The following is a 24357-nucleotide window of genomic DNA, read 5'->3' as shown; positions in this document are numbered from 1 at the left end:
AATAATGTATAAATATGGAAAACTTTGTAACCGTTAAGTCTAAAAATGAAAACCTTTGTTTTCTGGGCTGGTGTTTTACGTCTTAATTTTAGCTTTTCCAGGCTTGGACTTAGCCTTGATATAATTTTATTTGTGTCTTTTTTATTATTTTGGTGCCAATAAAACTAAGCACTAAAATAAATAACCACAAATTTATTCACACTTTCAGCTTTTTATTAGCATAAACGGATAAAATACTACTTGTATACTTATACATTTCAATTAATGGTATTGTCTCGTTTCTGTTTTATTACTGAATTGTATATTCAAATATTTCTTTGCCGTTTCGTTGTGGCCTCATGTCTGCCAACTTGATGGTTATTATACCCGTTAAGACGTTAATTTACTCTGAGTATTCTAATACATCATGAAAATAAGATTTACACCAAAAACACATTAACCTGAAAGATCAATTAATATAACCGAAAACTAGTGTAGTCCAAACTGTATGAAGCTCACAAAGCGATGAACATGCCTCGTTTTCATCTCTGGTTGAATAGAAAGGATATATCAAACACGTGGTTTCTGAAACAGCTTTTCTCCCGTCTTTATTCCATCATAAAAGACACAAAAATGATTCTCAGGACTTTTCTTATTTCGGCTACAATCCTTTATCTCAGCACATCTGCCTTCTTAGCGAACACAAAGCGAGGGCACGGGCTTATCTGCAATTTATGTCAGATCTTTATGGCGACTAAAAAAAAAAACCCCAAAACAAAAGAAACAAACAAACAAAACTTATAAAATGCAAGTTTTCTTTTTTTCATTTTTTTCTGTAACATGATATAAGATATAAGATCTTATAAAATAAAAAGGATCCTGGCAGGTTAAATGAAAGTCAGGTAAAATTCAGCGATTTCAGGTGTACACACACAATATTAAAGTGCAAGATTTCTAATACTGCAAGGCACAAACTATCAATAATAGGATTGTCTTTTTGTATCTAATATAAAAAATGTTGGTAATAACACAGACATACAAAATTTCTTCATACAATAACAACACAACAAGTAAAACCTTGTCTAAGTCCCCCACAAGTATCTGAAATATTTTCTCATAACATGGTCTGTGGTTGACATGTATAAGAAATTACAGCTGAAACATAGATATATATATATATATATATGTACACAGTAAATTCTATTACAAATATTTAATGTTTGTTGAATTAAACTGTTAAACAAATATGAAACACAGGGTCAAATATATTCCACAATAAATAGCGATAAAGTAATTAACAATCAGTATGTCATTAACTTCATACTATAATTAAAATGTACATGGGAAATATTTTATGAATATCACAACTGAAAAAAGAAAACATTTGGCTCAGCCTTTATTGCACCACACAGTTCTGCAGATCTTTTTTTCTACAATGTTCTTTTCTTTTCACATCAGCTCTTCTGAGATTTTCAATGCACAGCAAAGATTTTGGGGGTTCATAAACAGTAGGAGAGTTTAAGCTGTACCATCTGTACATTCTTGTGTGGCAGACAGTTTGTGACACATTTAGACAAACTAACAACTGCATCTCAACTTCATTCAAAAATGCAACTGGTTGATTGACTTCACTGTCATAAAAACTCAAAGATTCACCAAACAAACAATAATACACTACGACTGAATAGTTTAAACAATAAAAAAAGATGCCTGTCTTTGCTGTTGATTGTTGTTTCTAATCCATACATCAGTGTTTTATACACGGCACGTGGAAACGGAGACGTTTTCTGTGTGTGAGTGTAAATCACACATTTCTGTTGCTATCAGTGGTAACGTTTCACTGACTTTGTGAATGTGCAGGGTTTTCAAAATCAGCTTTCTCAGTCGTGTTATTTGAATGTTCTCTGTTCCCATTTGTCATGATTGCAGCATGTTTATCTCTGTTTGTTAGACAGCAGGTGACAAATCCTGAGATGGCTCCTGAATATCTTTCCTCTCTGTGTCGTCTTCCTCTTGAGGTTTGATGATGATGTGTATGGGCCTTTCTCCACTACATTCCTGTCGCTTGGTATCTGTGGACAGCTTGCCTTCACTTTCACACACCTCCTCTTCTGCCGAGGCCCCAATGGGACGCAGACGCTCTGCGGGAGCCATCTTTGTTCCGGTTTCTGAACTGTCTCTCTTCAGCTTGTCGCTGCTGTTGCTTTCCGAGCTGACCATCTCTGCTGCGCCGTAGAAACAAAGCATATTAGATGTCAGCTTGCAGCAATTACAAAACAATTTAAAAAGTGACATGGATATCAAGTAAAGTATTTGCTATAATTTAGATCTGGCAAATATCATATTCTCACCAGGATGGCTGTTAGCTTGTTTGTCTGTGCTGGTCGAACTGTCTGATGTCTTCTTGGCTGCAGGCTTGGTTCTGGTCCGGACTTTGTTGAAATTTCCTTGTAGGATCCACTCATGCTGTAACCCCTCATCAGGAGTCATGCGCTTACTTGGATCCCAGCTGAAAAGCACAGACAGTTTGAATTTAGATGAATTCATTTATGTGTACAAGTAATAGTCATGATCTACCAGCTCAAGTCAGACGAGGCAAAATGTAATTGTGGTTGATTAAGAAAGACAAAGAATCATAATGTGACCTATGAACAAATAAGCAGAATCGTACCTGAGGCAGCGTTTGATGAAGTCTAAGAAGACAGCATCATTCGTTTTCAGCACAGCTGAAAGCTCTTTGGAACTGGGTCTCCGTTTCTTCCCCTTGCTGTTAGTGATGTTTCTTGGGTTTCCTTTAGAGTCTGCACAGATAATACCACACAGTTTTACCAGAGTTATCACTATCTCTGACAAGTTCTAAAAACACATACTTTACATAAAATAAAACATATAAATTATCCACAGAATTCATAAAAAATCTCACCAAAGAACAACCTCCTTCTTGATGCTGACTGAACAAAATCATTTGGAGGCATTCCAAGGACCTATCAGGTCAAATATCACAATAAAAAGCAAGTGACTAAATTACTACATAGCACATTTTTACGCAGTTACAACTGCAAAGCGTGAAAAGTAATGTCTGTATACAGAACAGGTTATTTTCTTGTCATACCTCCATTATGCAAGCTATCTGCTCCACTTCACTCTCTCCAGGGAAGAGAGGATAGCCTGTGTAAAGCTCAGCTAGGATGCAGCCCAGACTCCACATATCGATGGCCATGCTGTAAGGGTGACCCAGGATGACCTCTGGAGAGCGGTAGAAGCGACTCTGGATATATGTGTACACTAAAAGAGGGGGACGAGTAGGGAAAAGAGAGCATTTGATATTATTTAATTGTACATGTGCATCAAACCAGTTCTGCCTTCTTACCTCTTTGTTGTTCATAGCAGCTTGATCCAAAGTCGACCACCTTGATGTTGCCTGGCCCTCTTTGAGAGAGAAGGATGTTCTCCTGTTGAAAAGAAGAAGCAAACAGTCAAAAAACGCGCCAATTTCTATAGTACCAGTGCAATACTCTGATGCACCACAAGGTGGAGCACAATCTGCAATATTGTTCTGACTAATCCTTGCAAAGCAATCATCAACAGCAGTACAGTGAATTAGAGTAAAGCTGTTATTGATGTCCAGTTTTGATTGCTTCACTACGTTTCAATCAGTCAAATATTATTTTTTTATCTTCTCAAAACACATTCAGGTATTAGAGATGTGATGCAGGTCAGTACCGGTTTGAGGTCACAGTGGATTATCTTCTCCCTGTGCAGCATCTGCAGGCACCTGAGAAGCGCATGAGTGAAACGCCGGATAAGGGCGAGGCTGAAGCCCTGGAAGTTGTTTTTTTTAATGAGCTCGTACAAGTTCACCCTAGGTGAAGGAAGAACACGCGACGTTTGGTTATTCCATCAAGTTGACAACACATAAAGAAGCTTCGTCTACCTGAACGTTTCTATGAAAATACTTTGTCCATGTCCAAGTGTACTCAGTGTGGATTTACTTATAAAAAGATGCTCCTCAAATAAACTCTCTGAAAAAGAAGGCTGCTAATTTTGATGTCACTTGACGCCTACAATAAAACATGCACTGAGTCTTGAGCACTTACTAGGAAATAATCTACGATTGTGCCTCCATTCATAGGAAGACCGATACAAAGACTTTATCCCCCTGTTATTTCTCTCTCCTCGTGATGAGCATAAATTTCTTTAGACTGTGTAACCAGATCCTTCACACATGAAGCAAGAAGGGGTAAGAGATAGGGCCCCAATCAAGGCCTTAACTAAAGGATTTGGTGACAGTAATGTTAGACAAGGTAGCAGCTCGAGACGTCCCGTAAAGGTCATTGAGCCACAGTGACACACAAAGTTCTCTCTCCTCAAATAGATATCAGTAGTGACCCATACTAAAACATGGTTGGCTGGAGGTACACAGGTAGTCAATTTACTCCTAATTGATTGCAGTTACTTAGAAGTAAAGACCAGACACATGCAAGAACTGCCTTTGATAAGCTACACTGTCTTCACACCGTGCTATTGTACCTGGGAAGGGTGACTGACGTTGGATCCCCTCAATTAAAGGCTTCATTATTTAGTGTGTTTATATTCCTGCTTTCTGAATGTAGGTAACATACTAACCCCAGAAGCTCAAAGGAGATGCAAAGGTGATTTCGGAAGTAGAAGTACTCCTTCATGTGGATGACATTGTGGAGGTTGTCTTTGTCTTTCCTCTTTATCACATCCAAGATCTTCAGCTCCACGAGAGCCTGGTGATGAAACCTACAGACATATTGACAGCTGATATTTAAATTCACACCAATTGTGATTTGATTCATTACTCATTTCTATATTTTTAATAAAACCAGTGCAGAAAAACGTATAATTTTCTATAAAAGAAGAAGAGTCATTAAATAAATGAGGATCTGTATTTGTACAAGCTTTATTTCTCTGATTGAAATGCTTCTCTGCACAAAAGCCTCCTGATATCGCTGGATATTTCTCTATATCCACTGCACGCAACCTTTACCCAGAGAAATCAGATCTAAGATAGCCATCTGACACAGCTTCAAGTTCTTCTGTGCCAGGTTGCACCTATTTTGTTTTCTGCATTATTGAAGTAGCGGTAGGACCCAATGGTTCCTGCATCTAACCTACAGGACTCTGGCACTGCAGCCACTGTGATCCTCAGTTAAGATGGACAGGTAAGATAATACCATTGGGGTGCCGACTTCTACCATGCTAAATCAGGTCTTAACTATTTGGCAGAGTCCTGAAGTGTAAAGTGATCAGGTTGCAGACATGTGGGGAAAAAAAACTCACAACGGGGCATCAGATCTCAAATGGCTGACAAAAGTTAACTTCTTCAATGTCACAAATAATTTATTCGATAGAGCAGTGATTCCCACCCAGAGGTAGCCCAGAAACCACGGGCTACTTTCGCAGTAAAGCCAGTGGAACCTGGACAGGCAATGTGACAAAACCCGAACACAATTTAATTTAGAATTGAGTAGATGTAGACAGGCTCTAGCAGAAAAGATAAGAACTCCTTGAAAGTAAGCATTGGAAATTTGAAATACTAAAAGTATATTAAAAGGTAAAAAGCTAAAACTGGCAGCAACTCAGGCAGGTAGATAAGCAGTTAAAATTGTTAGGTGGTCAGTTATCCTTCCATATTATTTCATTCAGATGTTCCAATCACTTTCATTGCCACAGGTGTATAAAATCAAGCACCGAGGCAGGTATACTGCTTCAGGAGCTCAGTGAATTCCAGCGTGGATTCCAGGATTCCAGGATTCCACCGGTGCAACTAGTCCAGTCGTGAAATTTCCACAAATACTCCACAATCAACTGAGTTGTATTATAATAAGGTGGAAGTGACTGGGAACGACAGCAACCCCCATGAAACTGCAGACCTTCAGATCAGCTCAAGAACAGTGCGTAGAGAGCTTCATGGAAAGGGTTTCCATGGCCAAGCAACTGCAACCAAGCCTCACATCACCAAGTCTAATGCAAAGCTTGGATGCAGTGGTGTAAAGCACGCCGCCACTGGATGCTAGCCGTGGAGAGGTTTACTCTGGAGTGACGAATCACAGTGGTTTGGATGGTAGATAGGAGAATGGTATTGCCTGCCTGCTTTGTGTCAAGCATAAAGTTTGGTGGAGGGGGGATTATGCTGTTTGGTTGTTTTCAGGAGTTCAGGCCATTAGTTCCAGTGCAAGAAACTTTTAATGCTTCAGCATACCAAGATATTTTGGACAATTTCATGCTCCCAACTTTAAGAGAACAGTTTGGGGATGGCCCCTTCCTCTTCCAACATGACTGTGCACCAGTGCACAAAGCAAGGTCCTAAGAACATGGGTGAGTGAGTAGCCCTATGGATTAAGAATGGGATTTCACTCAAGTTCATATGCATGTTAAGGCAGATGAGCAAATACTTTTGGCAGTTAGTGCAGCTGAATATGAATAGCTGTTACCAGAGTAGGTACTAAAAGTAGTGCACTGATGGTTGAAATATTAAGCTAATAGTTGAGACTAAATAATTCAGACATAGACCAAATTTAGTTTAAAATGAGTTCAGTGGGGTTTTAATGTCCATCTGACAGCAGTTTGGGGGTAAGTTCAAGGATAAAGGAAGCTGTAAAGCTTTACTTCACTTGCATTTTTAAAACAACAAGTACACGAAGATAGAAAGTGTTTCTTTAAAAAAAAATACAAATGTCAGGATCTTTTTTGATTCTTTAGTGAATTGATCACAAAGAAAAAGAAAAAAATAAATCATATTACATCTTCATGTCATTTCTCATACCTTTTCTTATTGCGGATTATCTTTATGGCTACAAGTTCATTGTTCTTGTGATCCAGGCATTTTAGGACCTGTCCGAAGGAGCCTTTCCCAATCACTTCCAGCACTTCGAACCTGTAGGCAATGTGGTCGTGCAACACCTGAAAGAGCAAGAGAGAGGAGAAGTGAGGATGTGAGATTATTGTGCACTGTGTCCTTGCACTAAAATAAATCTTTATATCACAGAAAGAGTAAATGATGTAAAGTAATACCATGATTTACTAACATAACATTATATTAACTTAGTGATATTACAGTCTTAGAATACAGGCAGCATTCTCTTCTTTGTACAGGCACACTGGCTTTCCTGTAACTGTCAGTCAAGGTTGTAACAGTGAGATGAGCCTCAAAAGACATATGAGAGTCTAAACAACAGTCAGTCACTCAGGCTTTAACAGCTCAGTCATTGCATATTGTCTATTAACACACAACTGTCCATCACGTGTCTGATTTATACATGGTCAGATTGAACGGTGGAGGTTTGCCCGCGGCTGCTGGAGGTCATTTGGTCACAGACTGTTTCATTGGCCAGCTTGTTGGTGCATAAATGAATAGCACAAATCTCTTTTACATAACGCCTACTATTGTTGCATACTACTGCTGCATGTGGGTTCTCTATCATATCGAGACTATCTCTCCACTTGTACGGAGAGGAGAGATAGTCTCTCACTCAGAGAACCAGGGTTACAATGTAACAGTACGATATGTGGATGTGCTCATGAATGGAGTCACTTGAATTCTTGACAAACTGACCCAACCTGATGGTGACCTCATCATAATTAATATTTCTTTCCTTTTTTATTTCAAAGAAACTTCTAGAAACTACACTCGGGTGTTGACTGCACCTTTTGTTAGATGCTACCATATGATTTCTTCATTAGGCCTATTTATTTAATCTACTGTCAGTCTTTGCTGTGTAAGGTCAAAACTATAAGTTCCTGCAGGCTGTGAAACTTAGGTATTAACACAGATGAAGCCTGATGGTTATAATCCTGTAAAACTCTAATGCTTGCTCTGAAACTGTACCCTGATGTAGCTTCCGTGTTCATCATCATATCCTGAGTTCTGTGGAGCTCCTTGGGAACCCTCGATTTTCTGGGAACCCAAACCAAGGAACCAGATCTCAGAATAATCCATGATTTCCTCCTTTTCAAACTCCGTCAGGCGATCCTGGAAGTTCTTCAATGCTTCTGCAACAGGAAGCACGAGGAGGAAGACAGGATGAGTCAGTATCACGTTGATCTGCCAAATGCAGAGGATTCTGAAATACCGCCTTCCATTGCCAGCATGCTATTTTCATTCCATCAGGGCATGAAAAATATTAGTTACATGTTTGTGTTGGAACACCTACAATATATTCAAAATGTGAAATAACATTTCCGTGCCTTTATGATTCACTTGTGTTGTATTCTGGTTGACACCAACATACCTAAAGGTGACATGGGTAACTTTTGACCCTCGTATGCTTTCTCTTTCTCCAGCTTGTTGATGAAAATCCTGCTGTTGCGAGACACTGAGACTCTATCAGCTGTTGTACCGAACCGTGTGGTGAACTGCTGAGTGGGCTTTGGCCTCTCGTCCTGTTAAGTAACACATAATAGAGTCTTTTAGCATTTTGGGAGATGAATAGTAAGGAAGGATCTTCATTACGTTTTCACAGCAATTCTAAAACTACAGCGCCATTTCTCAGCTTTGAGTTAAATAAACTAGCTTAATGCACATTAGACAGCTTCTACCTCACCATGTTACAGATGCCTAGTTAATAACAGCCTCACCGATTGTGTCTGATAGTTGTTTGGACCCCCTTTGCTGGCAATTTGGGGCAAGATGCTGTCTGACTGCTGCTGCTGGTTTTTGGCATTGCTAACCATCACCTGGACCACTGGTGGCTCGAGCTGAGGCAGAGTCCCCACACTGGAATTAAACTTCTGTAATTCAGATAAATTGTTATAGAAGTATATTTGGTAAGTGCATTCAAGACAAAAAGGTGAAACATAAATGGAATAAGAGTTAGAAAATAAAAGCAAAGTTTTATCAGATCAGTTTACCAAACTCGTAAAGCTTGGTTTTTGAAGTGAAAAATAAAATAAAATGAAGACAAAATTATTATAAAATAGTCAATTTAGGTCAACCAACAAGCTAGCTCTGGGACCTCTAAAATGATATTTCTCTATACTTTCTACATTTTCATATGACAGAATGAAACACAGGTATCTAAACAGACAATTGTAAGAAGACGACAAATTAATTGGATGAAAATATGGCTACAAGTGTGATATCCAAATATTCATTTTAAATGCTTGTTGCAGCCCCTTTCATTTTTTTTCATGAGAATGTGCAAGCTGCACCTCATCTGTTTTGCTTTGTGGTCTCAGCAACCTACGTCCCTTCATGCATTTTGTCAGTGGAGGCTCGGGTGACCGGGACCTCCAGCTGATAGCGTTTGGAATTACCGGTCAGGGTGAAAGAAAAATGGGGGACAAAGACCCATGAGTCTGCGTTCTGACAGACTCCGTCAGTGGTGGCTTTGTAGGAGGGTGAGGTGCACTGACCTGCTTTTCTTAGGCTGCCACCCTGATTGCTTCGAGAGCATGATTACATGTGTCACTGCCTTGCAAGGCTCAATCCTGGCAGTGATGGTGCAAAATTAGACCTCTGTGCTTTGCCAAGTCCTCTTGAGAACATCCTGCAAAAGCCGTCTGTGACAACAGGGGGTTTGTTTCTCACGTTTTTATGTATTGAACTGAGATTACACGGAAAACAGAGATTCCCTACATCCATCATGATACTGCATCCCCTTTAGCAATGGATTGGATGAAAATTAAACTCTTTCATATTAATTATTGATAGCATTCCATAAAAAAGCACTTTCATAAATTCTGATATTTCATCTCACGTGTTAAGAGCTGCTGCAAGATCTGCCAACTTGGTTATGACGCATAGAGATAAGCTAAATATAGTTGCAAGCACCTGCCACAACAGGCAAAGGAAGCAAACACAGTTACATGCCTGAATGTAACTGGGGGGCCATGCTGTTTAAATACACACACACACACACACACACACACACACACACATATATATATATATATATATATATTTAAAAGAGATGAAATTAGTGGCTGTAGTTAATCTTATTTTTCTTTGTTTGTCTTTTAGAAATTGTTAGAGTAGGTCAGACACAGCACATTAGTTTGAATTCAAAAAGAAAAAGTTGGCATCAGTGGAGGATAGACTTGGCCAAAGAACATGTTTCTGGTCAGCTGTTAAGCATCATTCGGTGGGAAAGCACTGACCTGTGAGCAGGGACGATTTGTTCCAATACGGTTGCCTTCTGCTGGGAGCCTGTGAGGGTGAGGGAAGGCCTCTGGTCGTGATGTCTGTGGGAGGAATGAGAGTGATTCATAAAATGCCCAGCACGAAAAGCGAGAAATAGCTGCCTTTTATTTCCAACAAGCTGGAAATAAAATAGATACAATGGGTAACCACATTTTTCTCCTGCAGTGACTTATTTTTACAGCGTGATGCAAGTGGACATCATGTCCAAGTCAAATAAAGGAATCCCTTTACACCAAAAAAGATAGATTAAAGCAGGCATGCAGATAATAATTAAGTGTCTACTTGTGCTGGATTCCCCAGTCTCTTCAGAAACACACAGCCTCTGGGCAGCTGAGCGGGGCTGAAACCAGACGAGCTAAATTAATGCACTGTGATCCTAAAATAGATCAGATCTGCAAAAACCCAGCGACACCAATCCTCTCACTTTAAATTTCCCTTTGTGCATAGTTTGTGTAAGCATGTGCTCATGTGCATGTCCATGTGCTCTGCAGTAGGTGTACACGTGCTTCCGAGCAAGTCCTCACAGGAGAATCATTGGACTGAATGCATTACAGGGAAGCAATAAACGCTGTTCTAAAAAAGTACCACATGCTTTTGGGATGATTCTGTGTGCTTCACTTCATCACCAAGCCAGCTTACACGTGCCTTATTAATCAGCGGTTGAGCTCACAACTGTGTCGGATGACACCATATGGGTGAAATAAAGCTTAGCTTCATACGGGGATATGTGTTAAACTCACTCCATCAGCCTGGCAGAAAGGGAGAGGGTGAGACAGGCCAGGTTGGGTTGTTGGCTGCAGGTGCTAGATGGAAAACAGCTTCCAGATCACAATCTTAATCTGTATCATTGGCTGAGAAGCAAATGCAACATCAAGTCAGCGTCACCACAGAACTGTCTACAGAAGGTGAATTAACCCAACTAGCTGATTCGAAATGCATCTAACTTTGTTGAAGCTTAACAGGATACAAGCGCTCTCTGGCTTCTCCCTTTGGATTAAAGTTGATACAATTCTTCAGATTAAACCACTTGTAACACTAACAAAAAGTAGGGTACAATAATGTGGTCACGTTACAATGTTGTGAGTGAGTGACAGCCGGAGCCATGTAGGTCACTGTGACAGGTTGACTTCTTAAACATCACCTGTACAGGTGTGCTGTAAGCCTGGCTAATGAGCACTGAGCCACTGGAAACCCAGTGACATCACAATAAGGCAAATGTGACTTGTGACCTTTTATTCCACTGTTATAGATGCATATACATCAGCTGACACTGAGTAAGTAAATGAGTACATTTTGTTTTCACTTTTTTTCTTAAAAACAATAAATTGAATTCTGTTTTTGCAACACAGTGGATGAACTGTAACACTTTAAACACAGACTTGGACAAACCTTTATTGTATATGCAATAAAATTGTGCTCACTTTGCCCATGTAAATCCATAATCCATTAACACGAAGGTTGGGTGAGACCATAAAGAAAAAGGATATTTGTTCTCATACCAAATAAACAAATGGACCTACAATCAAGACAACAAAAGCCATGCCTTTATTGTTGTGGTTAGGGTCTTAGCTGGATGTAGGATCATATCAACAGGTGTATGAGAGCAGGTTGGTCTCAAAACCGTCCTATTAGGGTCAACTGGTTAAAGGGTCAAAGCAATAAAACCAGGAGCCAGTGAGGTAAACATCAACAAACTGTAAAACCTGCTGCTCATGAACACTGTCATCTGTCAGACATGTCATGCTCTCCCTTTATTTTTTATTACACATCACGTGTTGAATGTGACCACAAGGAAAAGGGTGGATATGAAGTGGTGGTAAATAGTCATCAAACCATGTGATCACAAATAGTGCTAGTTCTTAGTTTTAACATAATTTGTAAAAAGGAATTTTGCATTTTTTCACTCGTGCAGGAAAAAAAAGGGCTACAATTCTTGAAAGCGCCAAAAACAGCAAAGGTTAAATTTATGCCAGTTCCCATGTAAGGTGTGAAAAATATACCAGAACACATATAGACTTACAGAATCTATCTGCACAACAAACACTGAAGTAAGTAGGCTAAACAACGACTGAAATAGAAATGGATCAGATTTTTCATCATAACTTGGCATGCACTCAGGGGAAAGGGGGTGGACTGCGAAAGAAGCACTCAAGTGGGATAGCTTATGAAAGAGAAATCATTTCAGAGTTACACTTAATATTCTTGGAATGAGTTTTTTAAAAAGTGAATAAAATGGTAGATTTTTACTTTAGTTTCATTATAAAAGTTTACCTGTTAGAGGTCTGTCCTACAGTGGAATTATCAGGGACATTAGCCCTGTGTCAGGGCGAAAGTAATATAAAAATGAAGATAACGCATGCTCTGACACTGGTGCCAGTGGAGGTAAATCAGTGTTAATATTAATATTTATAGAACATATTCATATCGTCTGTATCATAACAATATAACACAGACAACATTATGATCCCATAAGATAATCCCAGGAAACTTTTATGAGTATCGTCAATTTGTTTTTGTAATTTTCCAGTAAACTGTCTGTAAACCGGAATATTGATCCCTAATCGATTAATAAGAACTTCCTGCTTTGCTACCAGACAGTCAGTCTAGTATCCAGCGAACAAACAACTCCTCACCTTGTTATTTATTTCTGGCAACATGCTGCGTTATCAGCCTTGACAATCCAAAAACAAAGGAGAAATTAGGAAATCCAAGTCATTATATCCAACTCTGTCCGTCCAACCTCAAAAACAAGGCGCACTCTCCAAAAGTCCAACTTCGTGATAAACACTGATGAGTAAAATCCCGATGACTGATCAGATTCCCACAACCCAAACCTGCCGTACTCCCGGTTTTACGCGCACACGGTAAATGCACTGTCGTCAGAGAGGAGATTAGCCCGCGAGACAAGCTGTTGAGGGTCTCTGTGCCGTGACGCGCTCTGCTAAGACACCGGAGGAGCCACCTGTTCAGGTTTCTGGCGCTGACAGCTGGGGCTGTCCCGATATAGATTTGTTGGGGTTTTTTATCCGTTTGCTGTCGTCCACCTACACCATGCTGTGTGACTGATGCGCTCTCCAACACCGACGCTGTACAGCGAGGGCTACACCAACGCACGCATTGGCCACAATGCTAGAGTTCACTTCAGATACTGTAAATGTTATGTAGACTCTTATTTTCAAAGTGAGGTTCAGAAACCTCCGCGCTGTCGAAAGCGTGCAAGTCACGCACGGTCACGGTCTCACCGTCGTTCTTCAAAAGTCATCTTTTAGATGAGTCTTTATCTTTAAGTGACACACGCACACGCAAGATGTGTTTTCCACAGTAGCTACATTCAGATAAATCCAAGTTTACTGGATTAAAACGTTTCATACTCTTTTTGTGTCTTTCTGCCAACATTTATTAAAATTAAGCAGTTCTGCTAAAATCTGCCATGTTTTGCAGTCCTGTGCCATTTGTGTGTAATTGATAAAAATGAACTAAAACCTCAGCTCAGGAGGTTGAGCAGGTCATTTCCTAATTGCAAGGTTGGTGGTTTGATTCCTGTCTCCATTGCAAAGTATCCTTGAGCATGATACTAAACCCCAAGTTGCCCTCTGATCATCGGAGTGTGAATGATAGATAGAAAGCAGTTAGACTTGGGTGAATGAGTGGAGTTGTATCAAGCCCATTTAGTGCTCAAGTAGAGCAGAAAAGTGCTATATAAGAAGTATTCCATAAAACAGAATGGCAAAACAGTGATTAATGCACTCAACTGGTTTCAACACAGTTGTAGCCTTAGCAGGCTTTAAAAGAACTTCATAAAACCCAGAAGAAATAGCAATGAACTTTCATTTCACCTTGACACAACAGTTACAGGGTTTTGAACCCTGACTGCACTGATATCTGAAACATGTCTTACCCGTCAAAGTCATATTAGATCATGGGGCCCTTTCACAACAGCCATTCTGACAGGTTATGGTCAGGTACACTCAGGTGGAACTATCATTCATTACACTGAGCCAAAAAGACACGATTAAAATGTTTAATTGTTTACCCTGCTGTAAAATGTTAAAATGGCTGCTGTTTACAACAACAAAAAAAACCTTCTTGCATCATGTTCATCTCACAATGGAAATGTAAGACGAGATTATTTGCTTTCCAATGACTAATCCCCACTGCAGGAGGGAAACAACTCAGTTGCTCCATGTGCTGATTAGCCCAGAACCAGTACAGGAGATGAATATGATAAGACGACAGCAGTTATGCAACAACAGTGGCTACTTCAGTAATCAGCTCTGGGAATGAGCCCTATTGAGGAAGCTGCTGCTACTACCCTCATTATACTCTTATCTGTTCTCTTGTTCTCTTATTTCTCTTGCTGTATTTGTTTAGTCAGACATACAATCCTGTTTCCAAAAATGTTTAAATGCTTTAAATTAAAAACAGATCAAATATAGTCTTGAAATAAACAAAGAATGACAACTGGAAAATTAAATAATGCAAAGCTCACAAATTCAGAAGCAGAAGGTTAGTAACATGACTGGGTCTATAAAAGAAGAATTACAAAGGGCTATGGATGAAAGAGCCAGGGCAGCATCTGCGATACTAGTAGGCAGCTAAAATTCTATATAAAGCAATTATTTAATATACTAAATTCCCAAATACCTAGAGTGTAGTTCAAATAAAATGTCATGCAAGACAGTACAGAAAGATGGTCTTATCCTTACAATCTGCCTTTATTATTCACTTTAGACAGTAACCTAGCATCTCTTTTGGAAATCAAACTGTATAATAAATAATGCTGAATAATTTGCAGCATTATTTTTGGACAATGACCAAATATGAAGAAGGTGCTAAGTTAAGGTTTAGAGCTGAACCACTGAGAGTATTTGTCCCCTGTTGGTGGAGAAGCCATCCAGGAGGGAGGTGAACATAGTGACAGTGAACACATGGTCCTCTCAGAGGTGGAAGGACTCCTTCAAGTTTCATTAATATTGACAAAACTCATTACCATGCATCTGTACTGCAGCATGACTGGAAAAAGGGAGTTAGATGAGAATATTGACTTCACTCTCATGTGCATGCTAAAAATAAAAACAGCTTAGCCAAGCATGAAGACTGGAAACGAGATGAAACCGCGATCTTGACTGCACATAGAGGACTGTAAACCTTGCCACAGTTATCCTGGAAGAGTCTTCAAGCAGTGTCTATTTTGTCACCCAGGTGACAACACATTAGACACCGCATGAGAGCACCTGAAGTAAAAAACTCAGATACGGAGTATGGAACCATGACAACAGAAAAATCAAGAAACAAAGGATCACAGTTTATTTACGGGTGACATAGCACAAAATGTACAACCTGTGAGCATTTCCTTTAAAGAAATCAATAAAAACAAAAGTAAATTCTAACTAAAAACAGATTGTAGGCACATAAATGGGTGTGGCTGTCTGGAGGATGGAAACAGATGATGGCCTCTAGTCCCATCTAGGCAGTCCTGTTGCTAAACATACCTCTGGGTTGACCCTCCTGTTCCTACCCCAGCAGCAGCCATGGAGGAGGCTAAAACCACAGCAGGCAGGTGAGGTCCCGTCTTCCCACATAGCACATCTCCTCCATGCTGTCACAACCGCAGCCTCAAAGATATCTCAACCTCTAGACACTATTTCCATCCAGAGGCACCGTAACAACAGATGGCCTCTTGTTTGAGGAGCAAATGAAAAGATTATGATGGCAGTGATGATACCAGGCCTGCATTTCCAGTAGGTTTTTGGTCTAGTTGAACTCCATTCGTTAAAAAACAAAAACTTCTCCAACTTCACAGAACCTCGATGCTACAAACCTAAGCAACGATAAGTTTCTATAAACGATAAGGTCCCTGAAAACTTCCTGTGATTCTTATCAGTACTCCTCTACAATCTGGACTTGGCTTCATCGAGTTATTCGTTTAGACGAGGTTATATTCCAAATCTCTGTGGTTTCTTCAGTCTTCTGCAAAGTATTTTTCTCTGCCCCAGGTTTTATCCAGAACAGAGAGGCAGACTGCCAACAGACACTGAGAGGATGCTATTGCTTTGTGCGGTTGCTATTATCAGTGAGGGAGTGCTCTCTGTCTGCTGCTGCCAGTGACGTATGGATGGGACTTGACTGGGGACCCATCCTGAGCCGGAGACAAAGCAGCAGGGGCCTGGCACTGACTTTACCGTAAAAGAGGCCTCTGGGAGTGAAGGACAGGGGGTGGGAAGTGGTGAGCTGGGACTAGACAGATGAAAAAAGACAGGTACAGAGCTCATCCTCCTCCCAGGTGGGCACTTCATGGGGAAGTCAGATGGGGAGGTGGTGCAGCTCTAATGGCCCTCCCATGTGGCTCAACAGATGCCTGCAACTTTCCTCTTCCTTCTCACTTGTCACTGTATCCTGGAGACAAAGACAGCGGGGATGTCATATCCCCCTGCCTGCTTCTTCTTATCCACCCCTCCATCTCTTCTACTCTTCTACACCACTTTAGCTGCTTTACTTGCTGCGCAAACCGCTCTGGGATGCTACAGTCTTGCTAACAAACAGCTTAGCCACCCCACCCTCCTGTAGCTACCCCTGGCCTCCTGCATGCTACACACAGCAGCAGAAACAGCACAGCCCACAGCAGGACAGGAGACAAAGGCTGACTATGAGCTTTTTACTGCAGATAGTCATTGGGTAACCAAGTGTTGTAATTATCTCTGTGTATTTCTTTTTAATTTATTGCTGATGATTAAATGATTTATCAGAGGAGCTCTCTATTTAAAGTCCAGTTATTAGGGAGGTAAGAGTGCAACAGTTCATATTAAATGTTGCCGTCATACTACAGGCCAGAGGACACGCTGTCAGTAAGCACAAGCACCGTCTGCTCACACAAGTTCCACCCCTCCACTAAAAATAAAATCTGTAAATCACCATGTTTTGGTGACAGGAAAAATGTTGCTATTTCTGTAGCATGAAGCACCAGGGTGGTGTATTCCATTACTGCTCAGTCAGCCAGTTGGGACACTTGAGGTACAGTAGCTGCTGTATCACTTGTCTCGTCCTATATTCTCTCATCCTGTATTATTTAATTCATTTGCCCTGCAACCAGCTGGATCGTCATATAACTGGGCTATACCTTTTTAATGTCTCTGATCTGGATAGAATGAACAGTAAGTCTGTTAAGTCATGACCAACCTGCCACCTCTGAGAGGACTGCAACCTGGTGCCTTACATTCTGTTGGGCCTTTGGCTAATCGCTGCCAGGTGCCAGACAAGGCAAATTGAAGCAAGGTGAGTTATCGGCCAAAACAGACCGTGTCAGTAAATGCACAGCAGACGTCTCAGTAACAGCATGTCACCATGTGCAATATGGGTCAAGTGCACAAGGTGGCACAACCACATACACTTTAGTCACACAGGTGATTATAAACTCACTTGTAACATACATTATATGCAAACAGTGCTTGTGCAAACGTGCAAAAGTGCAAATTTTGCAAAGGTGTTGTGGCTAAGATCCCCAGTCTGTTAAACCTACTGTGGAAATAAATGAGTTCTTGTCTGAAGAACAATAACGATGTCATCATTGAGTCACTGCATTAAAAGAGCATCTGATAATCTGTTTTTATTAAAGTAATTACAATCAAGCCAAATTCTGAATATTAGCCTGCTCAGCCCCATTCTCTATAAGGACTGTGTGCTTGTATCTGTGTGATTGCATTTATGTTTGTTATGTTAGTGTGTGCGTCTCTTTATTTGAGTAAAGCTGAAAATTAAGCCGTTCCCAAGCAAGCGAAATCTTATTAGCCACGTGGAAAGGCTCTCTCCAGCAGGGTGAAGAGGGTGAGACAAAAACAGGCAAATAACCTCAAATCGACTTGTGTCCAACAACAGAAACACAAGCCACCGTTTGTAGTAAAATATTGTCTAAATTTGGAAAAGTATCTGTCCTGTTTGACAAAAAAATCCTGCAATCAAAGTCAACAAAGCAGATTTGTTTATGTCCTGGTGAATAAATTAATGAATTGATTTATAATAAGGATATATTAATGAGGATATTTTCCAATAAAGGGGACATGTTGTGGTTAGCACTGTTGCTTTAGACCAAAGTCTTGTTTTTTGTCCTGAGTGGGATTTCTGGCTTTCTCCCAGAGGTTAGGTTAATTGCCAGTTTTAAATACTGAAGGTGTGAGCTCGAAAGGCTACCTGTCTACCTGTCCCACCTCTCACCCCTCGACAGCTGGGATAGGCTGCAGCTCCTCCAAACCCTGAACTGGATAAGCCTTTAAAGCAAAGCAGTGAATATTTTCTAATGTTTGAATTGTAACGTATGTCATAAAATAGCAAATAAAAGCAAAATCAAAGACAAACATGAAATTAAACAGCACTATGTGATATGATTTCATGATATGATCTGAGGCTCCAGAGGAGTTAACAAATCATGATGAATCTATGTCAGATTTCTAAAAACGAAAGATTCTGACAAAAAGCTGCTGAACAAACTCTTCAAATACATAATATTTATTTTACTTCAATATTGTATTGTTGTGATTTGTATGTTTGTGTGTGGTGTTTGGACGTGGAGGCTGACCTACTACTTCATATTTGTGTCAACTGTGCTGGCCTGTCGGGACAACCTACATCAATAATCCTCCCATGCACTATAATACAGTCCTCACCATTTCATGTACTGTAATAACCACAAACAGATATACAAGAGCTTCCTGTCTGCCTTCTTTAGCAGGCAGACCCAGACTGTCACAGAAAACACCAGAAGTGGGCCACAGGTCATTTTTCTGTGGCCTTGAACGGGGGTTGATGGGGCTCTGGTGGCACCGACAAATAAATCCCTCACTGTTTGAAACTAATCTGACATACGGACTGAATGCTTGCCACCCGTTGCACCCTTGATAAATGTCTCAACACAGAAAGAAATCCTAAAGATTTTGACTGTAACTAAAATAAAATGTTATGTGGTCATAAAAGCTCTGTGATTAAATCAGAGAATGCTCTTTTTAAAACATTTTGCTTTGCTATGTCTTCACCTCTCCTAATCTTTTGAGCTGCAGTGAGAGACATAGTCAACAGCCAATACTCCTGCAGGTCTAACCGTTCTTTTCACTGCATCGCTGTGCAGCTATTCTCTGAAAACCATTAAAGAACACGCTGGAAGTCTTTTCTCTTTGTGAAATTTTAAAAGGCCGGGAAACTGATGGTACTGATGTCCTACAACCACAAGAATAAAAACATAAAACATATACTAGCTCAGTAACAGTCGATAGCCTGACTGGGTTTCGTCTTATCAACATTGATTGGATCCAGCTTTGGATACTCTGAGCTCTGTTGTTCTGTTCACATCAAAAGTAATATTTTGGAGATATTCAATGCATTCAAGTTAAAAGTCATGGTGCCTCTACAGCAGTTCTACTGCTACAATCTCTAGTAAGACACCATAGCCTATATTTAGCTTATTCTTTCTAAATTAATATAGAGCTGGAAGTCTTACCTCATGAATCATTCTTTCATCTAAGATCTGTGGCATTCCTTCCCTGGAATGAGCCCTGACCCAGGGCCCCATGTCTGGCTCTGACCGCTGCACTGTTATTTCAATAAACCCAATAAGATGAAATTAATTGGCCTGCTTGTGAGGCAGCTGAGGCGTAAAATGTTCGCAGGTGCATGTGTGCATCAGAGTTCAGCTCTATGATCAAAATGTGTGTGTGTGTCATATGTTTCGCTGCTAAAGATGTTTACAACACCGCAGGATTTACCCCCTGTCGTGTGGTGCGGGCGCTGACCTGAATGCCCCAGACTCTGCCCTGCCAGGTTTGAGAACCTGAGGATGGAGTCGACGCGCTTGTGCCATCAGACCTGTGTGAGTGATGATGGCCTGACATCTCTGGCAGCTCTGTGACCACAAACCTTGTCTACAAATGGGTCTAATGTAGCACCAAGTGAGCTAAAAGCTCCAGGCAACACAGCATTTAATTTTCCATTTTCAGCTTTCCTAGAGACCATCCCCTCCTTTACTTTCTAATCATCAGTTGGCGAGCTAAGTTATGGTGCGTCACTGACATGCACCATTAGTAACCCACCAACCAGCAAACCTTTTTGCCTCCCAGTGGTGGGACAAAGCTGAGCCTCATCACCTAGGTATGATCAACTTCTGACCCCAAAGTACTTACTCTCCTGTCACCTACCACAACAAACCTTTGCACAGCGTGTCACCACCCGGGTCCAAAGAAGCCAATGTTTGAGCTAGTTAAAAACAGACAATGGCTATCACAGGCGTGGCTTAAAGGTAAATCCTGATTAATGTGGTCCTGATTATGTAATACAATTATAAGCTTTCATGAGAGGAAGTGCAATTATAATTACATAAATGATCATCATAGTAAAAAACATAAATACTTATTATTAGCGGGTTTTTTAAAAACACTTTTCATTTTCAGCCAACAGTGAAGTTTGAATTCGCAGCTTCAATCAAAACTGTGCAAAACTACTACATGATTTAAAGCAGTCACATCTCATATTCTTTGATATTGTATTATACTGTAAAACTGTGTAGGAATCAGTGAACCAATCGCAACAAATGTGTCCTTTTATATAACAATATTTTAGATTAGACCAGATTACACAACAACTCTCCTGAGCCTACGGAGATGGAACGAGAGGGTGCGATGGGGGAGGACGTTGGCATACCCTGCAGCTCGGTACTGCATGACTCACTGTTAAAGGAAAACAGACACTTCATGCAACTAAACCAGACACTCATTAACTAAACTCCCTGGGTGGCTGTTTACACAGCATTCTTTGTAGATCCAATTAATGTTTATCAGCCGAGGAGTGTTCTGGCCTCTTGATCCTCTCCGGGCAGCACCGCTACACCTCCTCACCATTGTGAAACTTAGCTGTGACATGGTGGCCTAACCAGGATCACACCTTGGCAGTATGAGACCTGCCCAGCTTGCAGGAACCAGTGGGAGGAATAGCAATTGTTGGCAGAAATGAAAATGTTGCTATGGCTGGAACTATTTTGGTGATCATGGAGATTCACATGTTGACACAAGCGAGAGCCATGTGACAAACAAGCCACAGGCCGTTCACTTGGCACACATCAAATCTTGCATGCATAAACAAAAACTGGAGGGAACACAGTGCAGGAAAGCAGATACACAAACACGCTCGGAGATAGTTTGATTAGGACATGATTAGAATTAAGCTCATCGTACTTTACATGTAATTTACGCGCAGAGTCAACTTTGCAATAAAGTTACAGTGTGAACTCTGTGCTCGCTGACATCGATATCAGCCTGTAATTCAGAAGAGGTGAACCCTATGTCTCTCTAAATGACCGGCTTTTATTCAGGGGGTCCGGTGTCATCAAGGAACAAAGCAGTGATGAGAAACTCTATCAGGGGCAGGGTTCATTAGAATAATAGGGTGGCACACTCCTTATTCCACATTCTGTGGAGGTGGTTGACCAGGTGCAATGCAGTGAAGCGTGTCAAGAAGTGCACGAAACATAATCAAGGTCTTGATCTAACGTAGTCTGCTACTGTGTTTTTATACATGTTTTATAACAGTTTATGCAGGCATTTCAATACTAAATTTAAAATGTAGATCTGCTATTCCAATTACACTATTTAATGTTACAACTTCATAAAGCCAATTCATGAGCCATGGAGATAGAAATCACTTAACACAGAGATGTGCACTTGCATGAAGGTCCCAGTATAAGGCAAACATTGAGCTTCAGTGAGGAGATGAATGTCCATATGTAAGTCATATATGTCCAAGTACATACATGAGTCACTGTGTGATATAAAAAGCATTCTTAAATGATCAAGTGGACTTGAGCAGTGAGTCATAATATACAAAAGCTGCAAACTTGAAAAGACACTGCCTGCTCCAGTCTCAGCGAGCATCTGTTGAGAGCAGCTGCTTGCGTCCGTATTTTGCAATGACGCAAATGCTTCGCATCGATAGCCTAACTTAGAAAACCAGAAAATCTTTTGAACTGACACTCTAACCGAGGAGTCCGTCAGTGGCAGCTTCAAATGAGGCCTCAGCTACCACTCTATCGAATATATCTCACTGACGATCAAAGATTTTTCAGTTTTCTTATCTTGGGCATCTTTTGGTTCAACAACCTGTGGGGAGTGCTATTGCTAATTAATAAGGATATCTGTTTGAGGGGCCTTTTTAAAGTGTCAGGATCAAAGAATAAGAGAAGCCATGACAGGATTAAACAAGGATGCGTTTAGCCGACCCACTCCGCAGCATGCAGTAATCCACATGGAAGACACAAACCCGAGCTTGGCTTGGTTGTGCTGTTTTAAGTGACGATGGGCTTTCTTATTGCTGTGATTTAGCCCTCTCCATAGGTCATTAAATTCCCACTCTCTCAAACCCAAACCCAACACAGACATGCAATATCAATCTGTTGTCCCTAATTCCCCAAATTCATGTTCTCTCTTTTGTTTCTCCACCTTGCTCATCTACTTTCTATATCAAACTATCCCTGCTTTACTTAAAAGAGTCCGAATGACGCTGAACCCAGGATGCTTTACAGAAAGACAACAGTGAGCATGATCTTCCTATAAACTGTTTTGCATTAAAGGATGCAGTAATTTCTCCTCCACTGGTCTTTGTCCACTATTGGCAAAGAGGTCCAAACTGTATTAAAAGTTTAATCAACAGTAAGAATAAAAGTGTCCGATAGGAGCTCAGCGAGGGAGGTCTCAGGTGCTCTGAAACACGCTAATCCCTTCATGCAGGAGGGAGGGGGTGGTCGAATCAGTCCACCCCTGCATGAATGTATCCTTGTAGGGCACAGCTCAAAGCTGTGGAACTTTCCAGGAAGAAGAGATGATGGGGTTAACACAGGTGTCAGCGCAGAAGGCCTCAGATATGGGATGTGTGTAACGTCATAACTATTTGCCATCGGGTAGTTTTGCTCTTCCCAGCAAATGGAAATAGAGCACATCTCTCAGATGCTTCCATGGTGCAGGCCAAGAACTTTACAAGGGAGAGCATGTTCCCCAATAAATCACTTCTGCTGAGAGCAGACAATCACCTAAATAACATTTATTTAATGGCCTGCAGATGAACTCAGGGTGTTTGGTTGCTTGGAGGCCTTCCATCACCCCACAAAACCTTGGCAACAACAATAACTTATGTAATACATTAAGCTTTTATGATGGCAAAATGAAAAGAAAAAAAACTCTTCAAGATTTAGCATACAATTGAAATAATAAAGCACAGTGGTAAGACGAACTGCTGTCTCCATACCTTGATCAGAAGGGGAAAGGTGCATTTTCTCTCCTTTAAAATCTTATCGAGCTTATTTTTGGGGCCGTTTCTGTTCAAAGAAAAAAAGATTATAGTTTAAGAACATAAAACCTGCTGCTTTATCAACTGCAGATTAAACTACTCTTCACTTATGCCAACGCATATTGATTCATCTTTCATAAGTCTTGCACAAATTATTGTCATCCCTGTTGCCATGGACTTTGACTGAAACCACATGCAGATGTAATGTTTGCATACTGTGAAGTTCGTTTTTCTTACAGCAGACACAGATACGGACTCTTCCTCAGCTGCTTACTGCGTACACTACACTGACACCTTCTGGACACAAGTTTGTCTTTTATTAAACACATTCAACTCTTCCTCCTGTTCATTCATAAAACTGAACGTGTCACTAGGATTAAATAGCTTTATCGGTGAACAGGGAATGTAAAGAGGTCATTAAAAGAGACTCTAAATCCCATTAGGGACTAAAAACGTCTACGTTAACTCTTCATGGGCTTTTATTTACTTCTTTATACATTTTACTAAATGCAGCGTGCATAGCATTACATACCACAAACTTCTAAAAGAGGACCACACAAACCTTTTCTCTGAAGACTTGTTCGGCGTGCTCATGTTGACGTGATCAGCAAGGAGGTGTTGATGAAGCGGTTATTCGCGACATGCCCACTAGTCTGGTTTTTAGACGGTAATAACAAACGGCTGGCAGCCTTCGTGCTGTAGTTACCACCACCGGCTTATCCCAAACACAATGGCTGTTGTACACTAAGTACTCACTGACAGGGCTGTTCTCCCGTTTTTCTGACGTGGGCGCTTAGTTGCACGAGCGCGCTCGTGTGAGAGAGCACGAGACAAAGGGAGAAGAGGACACCCGCTGAGCTATACGTTTCCCATTTATTGCAGCACTCAGTAACCAT

At 40.7% G+C, this 24357-nt stretch overlaps 1 protein-coding gene across 4 annotated transcripts; it reads right to left on the bottom strand.

The window, feature by feature from the left end:
- Nucleotides 1–561: 561 nt before the first annotated feature.
- On the bottom strand, nt 562–24352 carry dyrk4 (dual-specificity tyrosine-(Y)-phosphorylation regulated kinase 4). Of its 4 annotated transcripts, none has more exons than XM_031760112.2 (15): nt 24024–24352; nt 23420–23489; nt 10105–10188; nt 8584–8736; nt 8238–8388; nt 7835–7998; nt 6773–6909; nt 4606–4746; nt 3703–3841; nt 3350–3431; nt 3092–3264; nt 2903–2963; nt 2651–2780; nt 2331–2488; nt 562–2204 (listed from the first exon to the last, which is right to left on the bottom strand). In XM_031760112.2, the coding sequence occupies exons 1-15, from the start codon at nt 24053–24055 to the stop codon at nt 1927–1929; spliced, it is 1953 nt and encodes a 650-aa protein (XP_031615972.1). In that variant the 5' UTR covers nt 24056–24352; the 3' UTR covers nt 562–1926. The 4 variants fall into 4 exon arrangements, with proteins under 4 accessions (XP_031615972.1, XP_031615973.1, XP_039470259.1 ...); XM_031760113.2 differs by having other exon boundaries at nt 562–2201; XM_039614325.1 differs by lacking the exons at nt 23420–23489; nt 24024–24352 and adding an exon at nt 19632–19695.
- Nucleotides 24353–24357: the final 5 nt, after the last annotated feature.

This window comes from Oreochromis aureus, linkage group 7, assembly GCF_013358895.1.
Source record: "Oreochromis aureus strain Israel breed Guangdong linkage group 7, ZZ_aureus, whole genome shotgun sequence".
NCBI classification, from domain to species: domain Eukaryota; kingdom Metazoa; phylum Chordata; class Actinopteri; order Cichliformes; family Cichlidae; genus Oreochromis; species Oreochromis aureus.
Note: the sequence above shows the minus strand (reverse complement) of the source record. Positions and strands in the feature narration are given on the sequence as shown.

Coding starts and splice junctions, on each gene's coding strand:
- dyrk4 (XM_031760112.2), bottom strand. CDS start 24,055: ATGAGCACGCCGAACAAGTCTTCAGAGAAAAG. Junction 6,910..7,834: donor AACACGGAAGCTACATCAGG/GTACAGTTTCAG, acceptor TTGCTCTTTCAG/GTGTTGCACGACCACATTGC. Junction 2,205..2,330: donor ACAAGCTAACAGCCATCCTG/GTGAGAATATGA, acceptor TCTACGGCGCAG/CAGAGATGGTCAGCTCGGAA.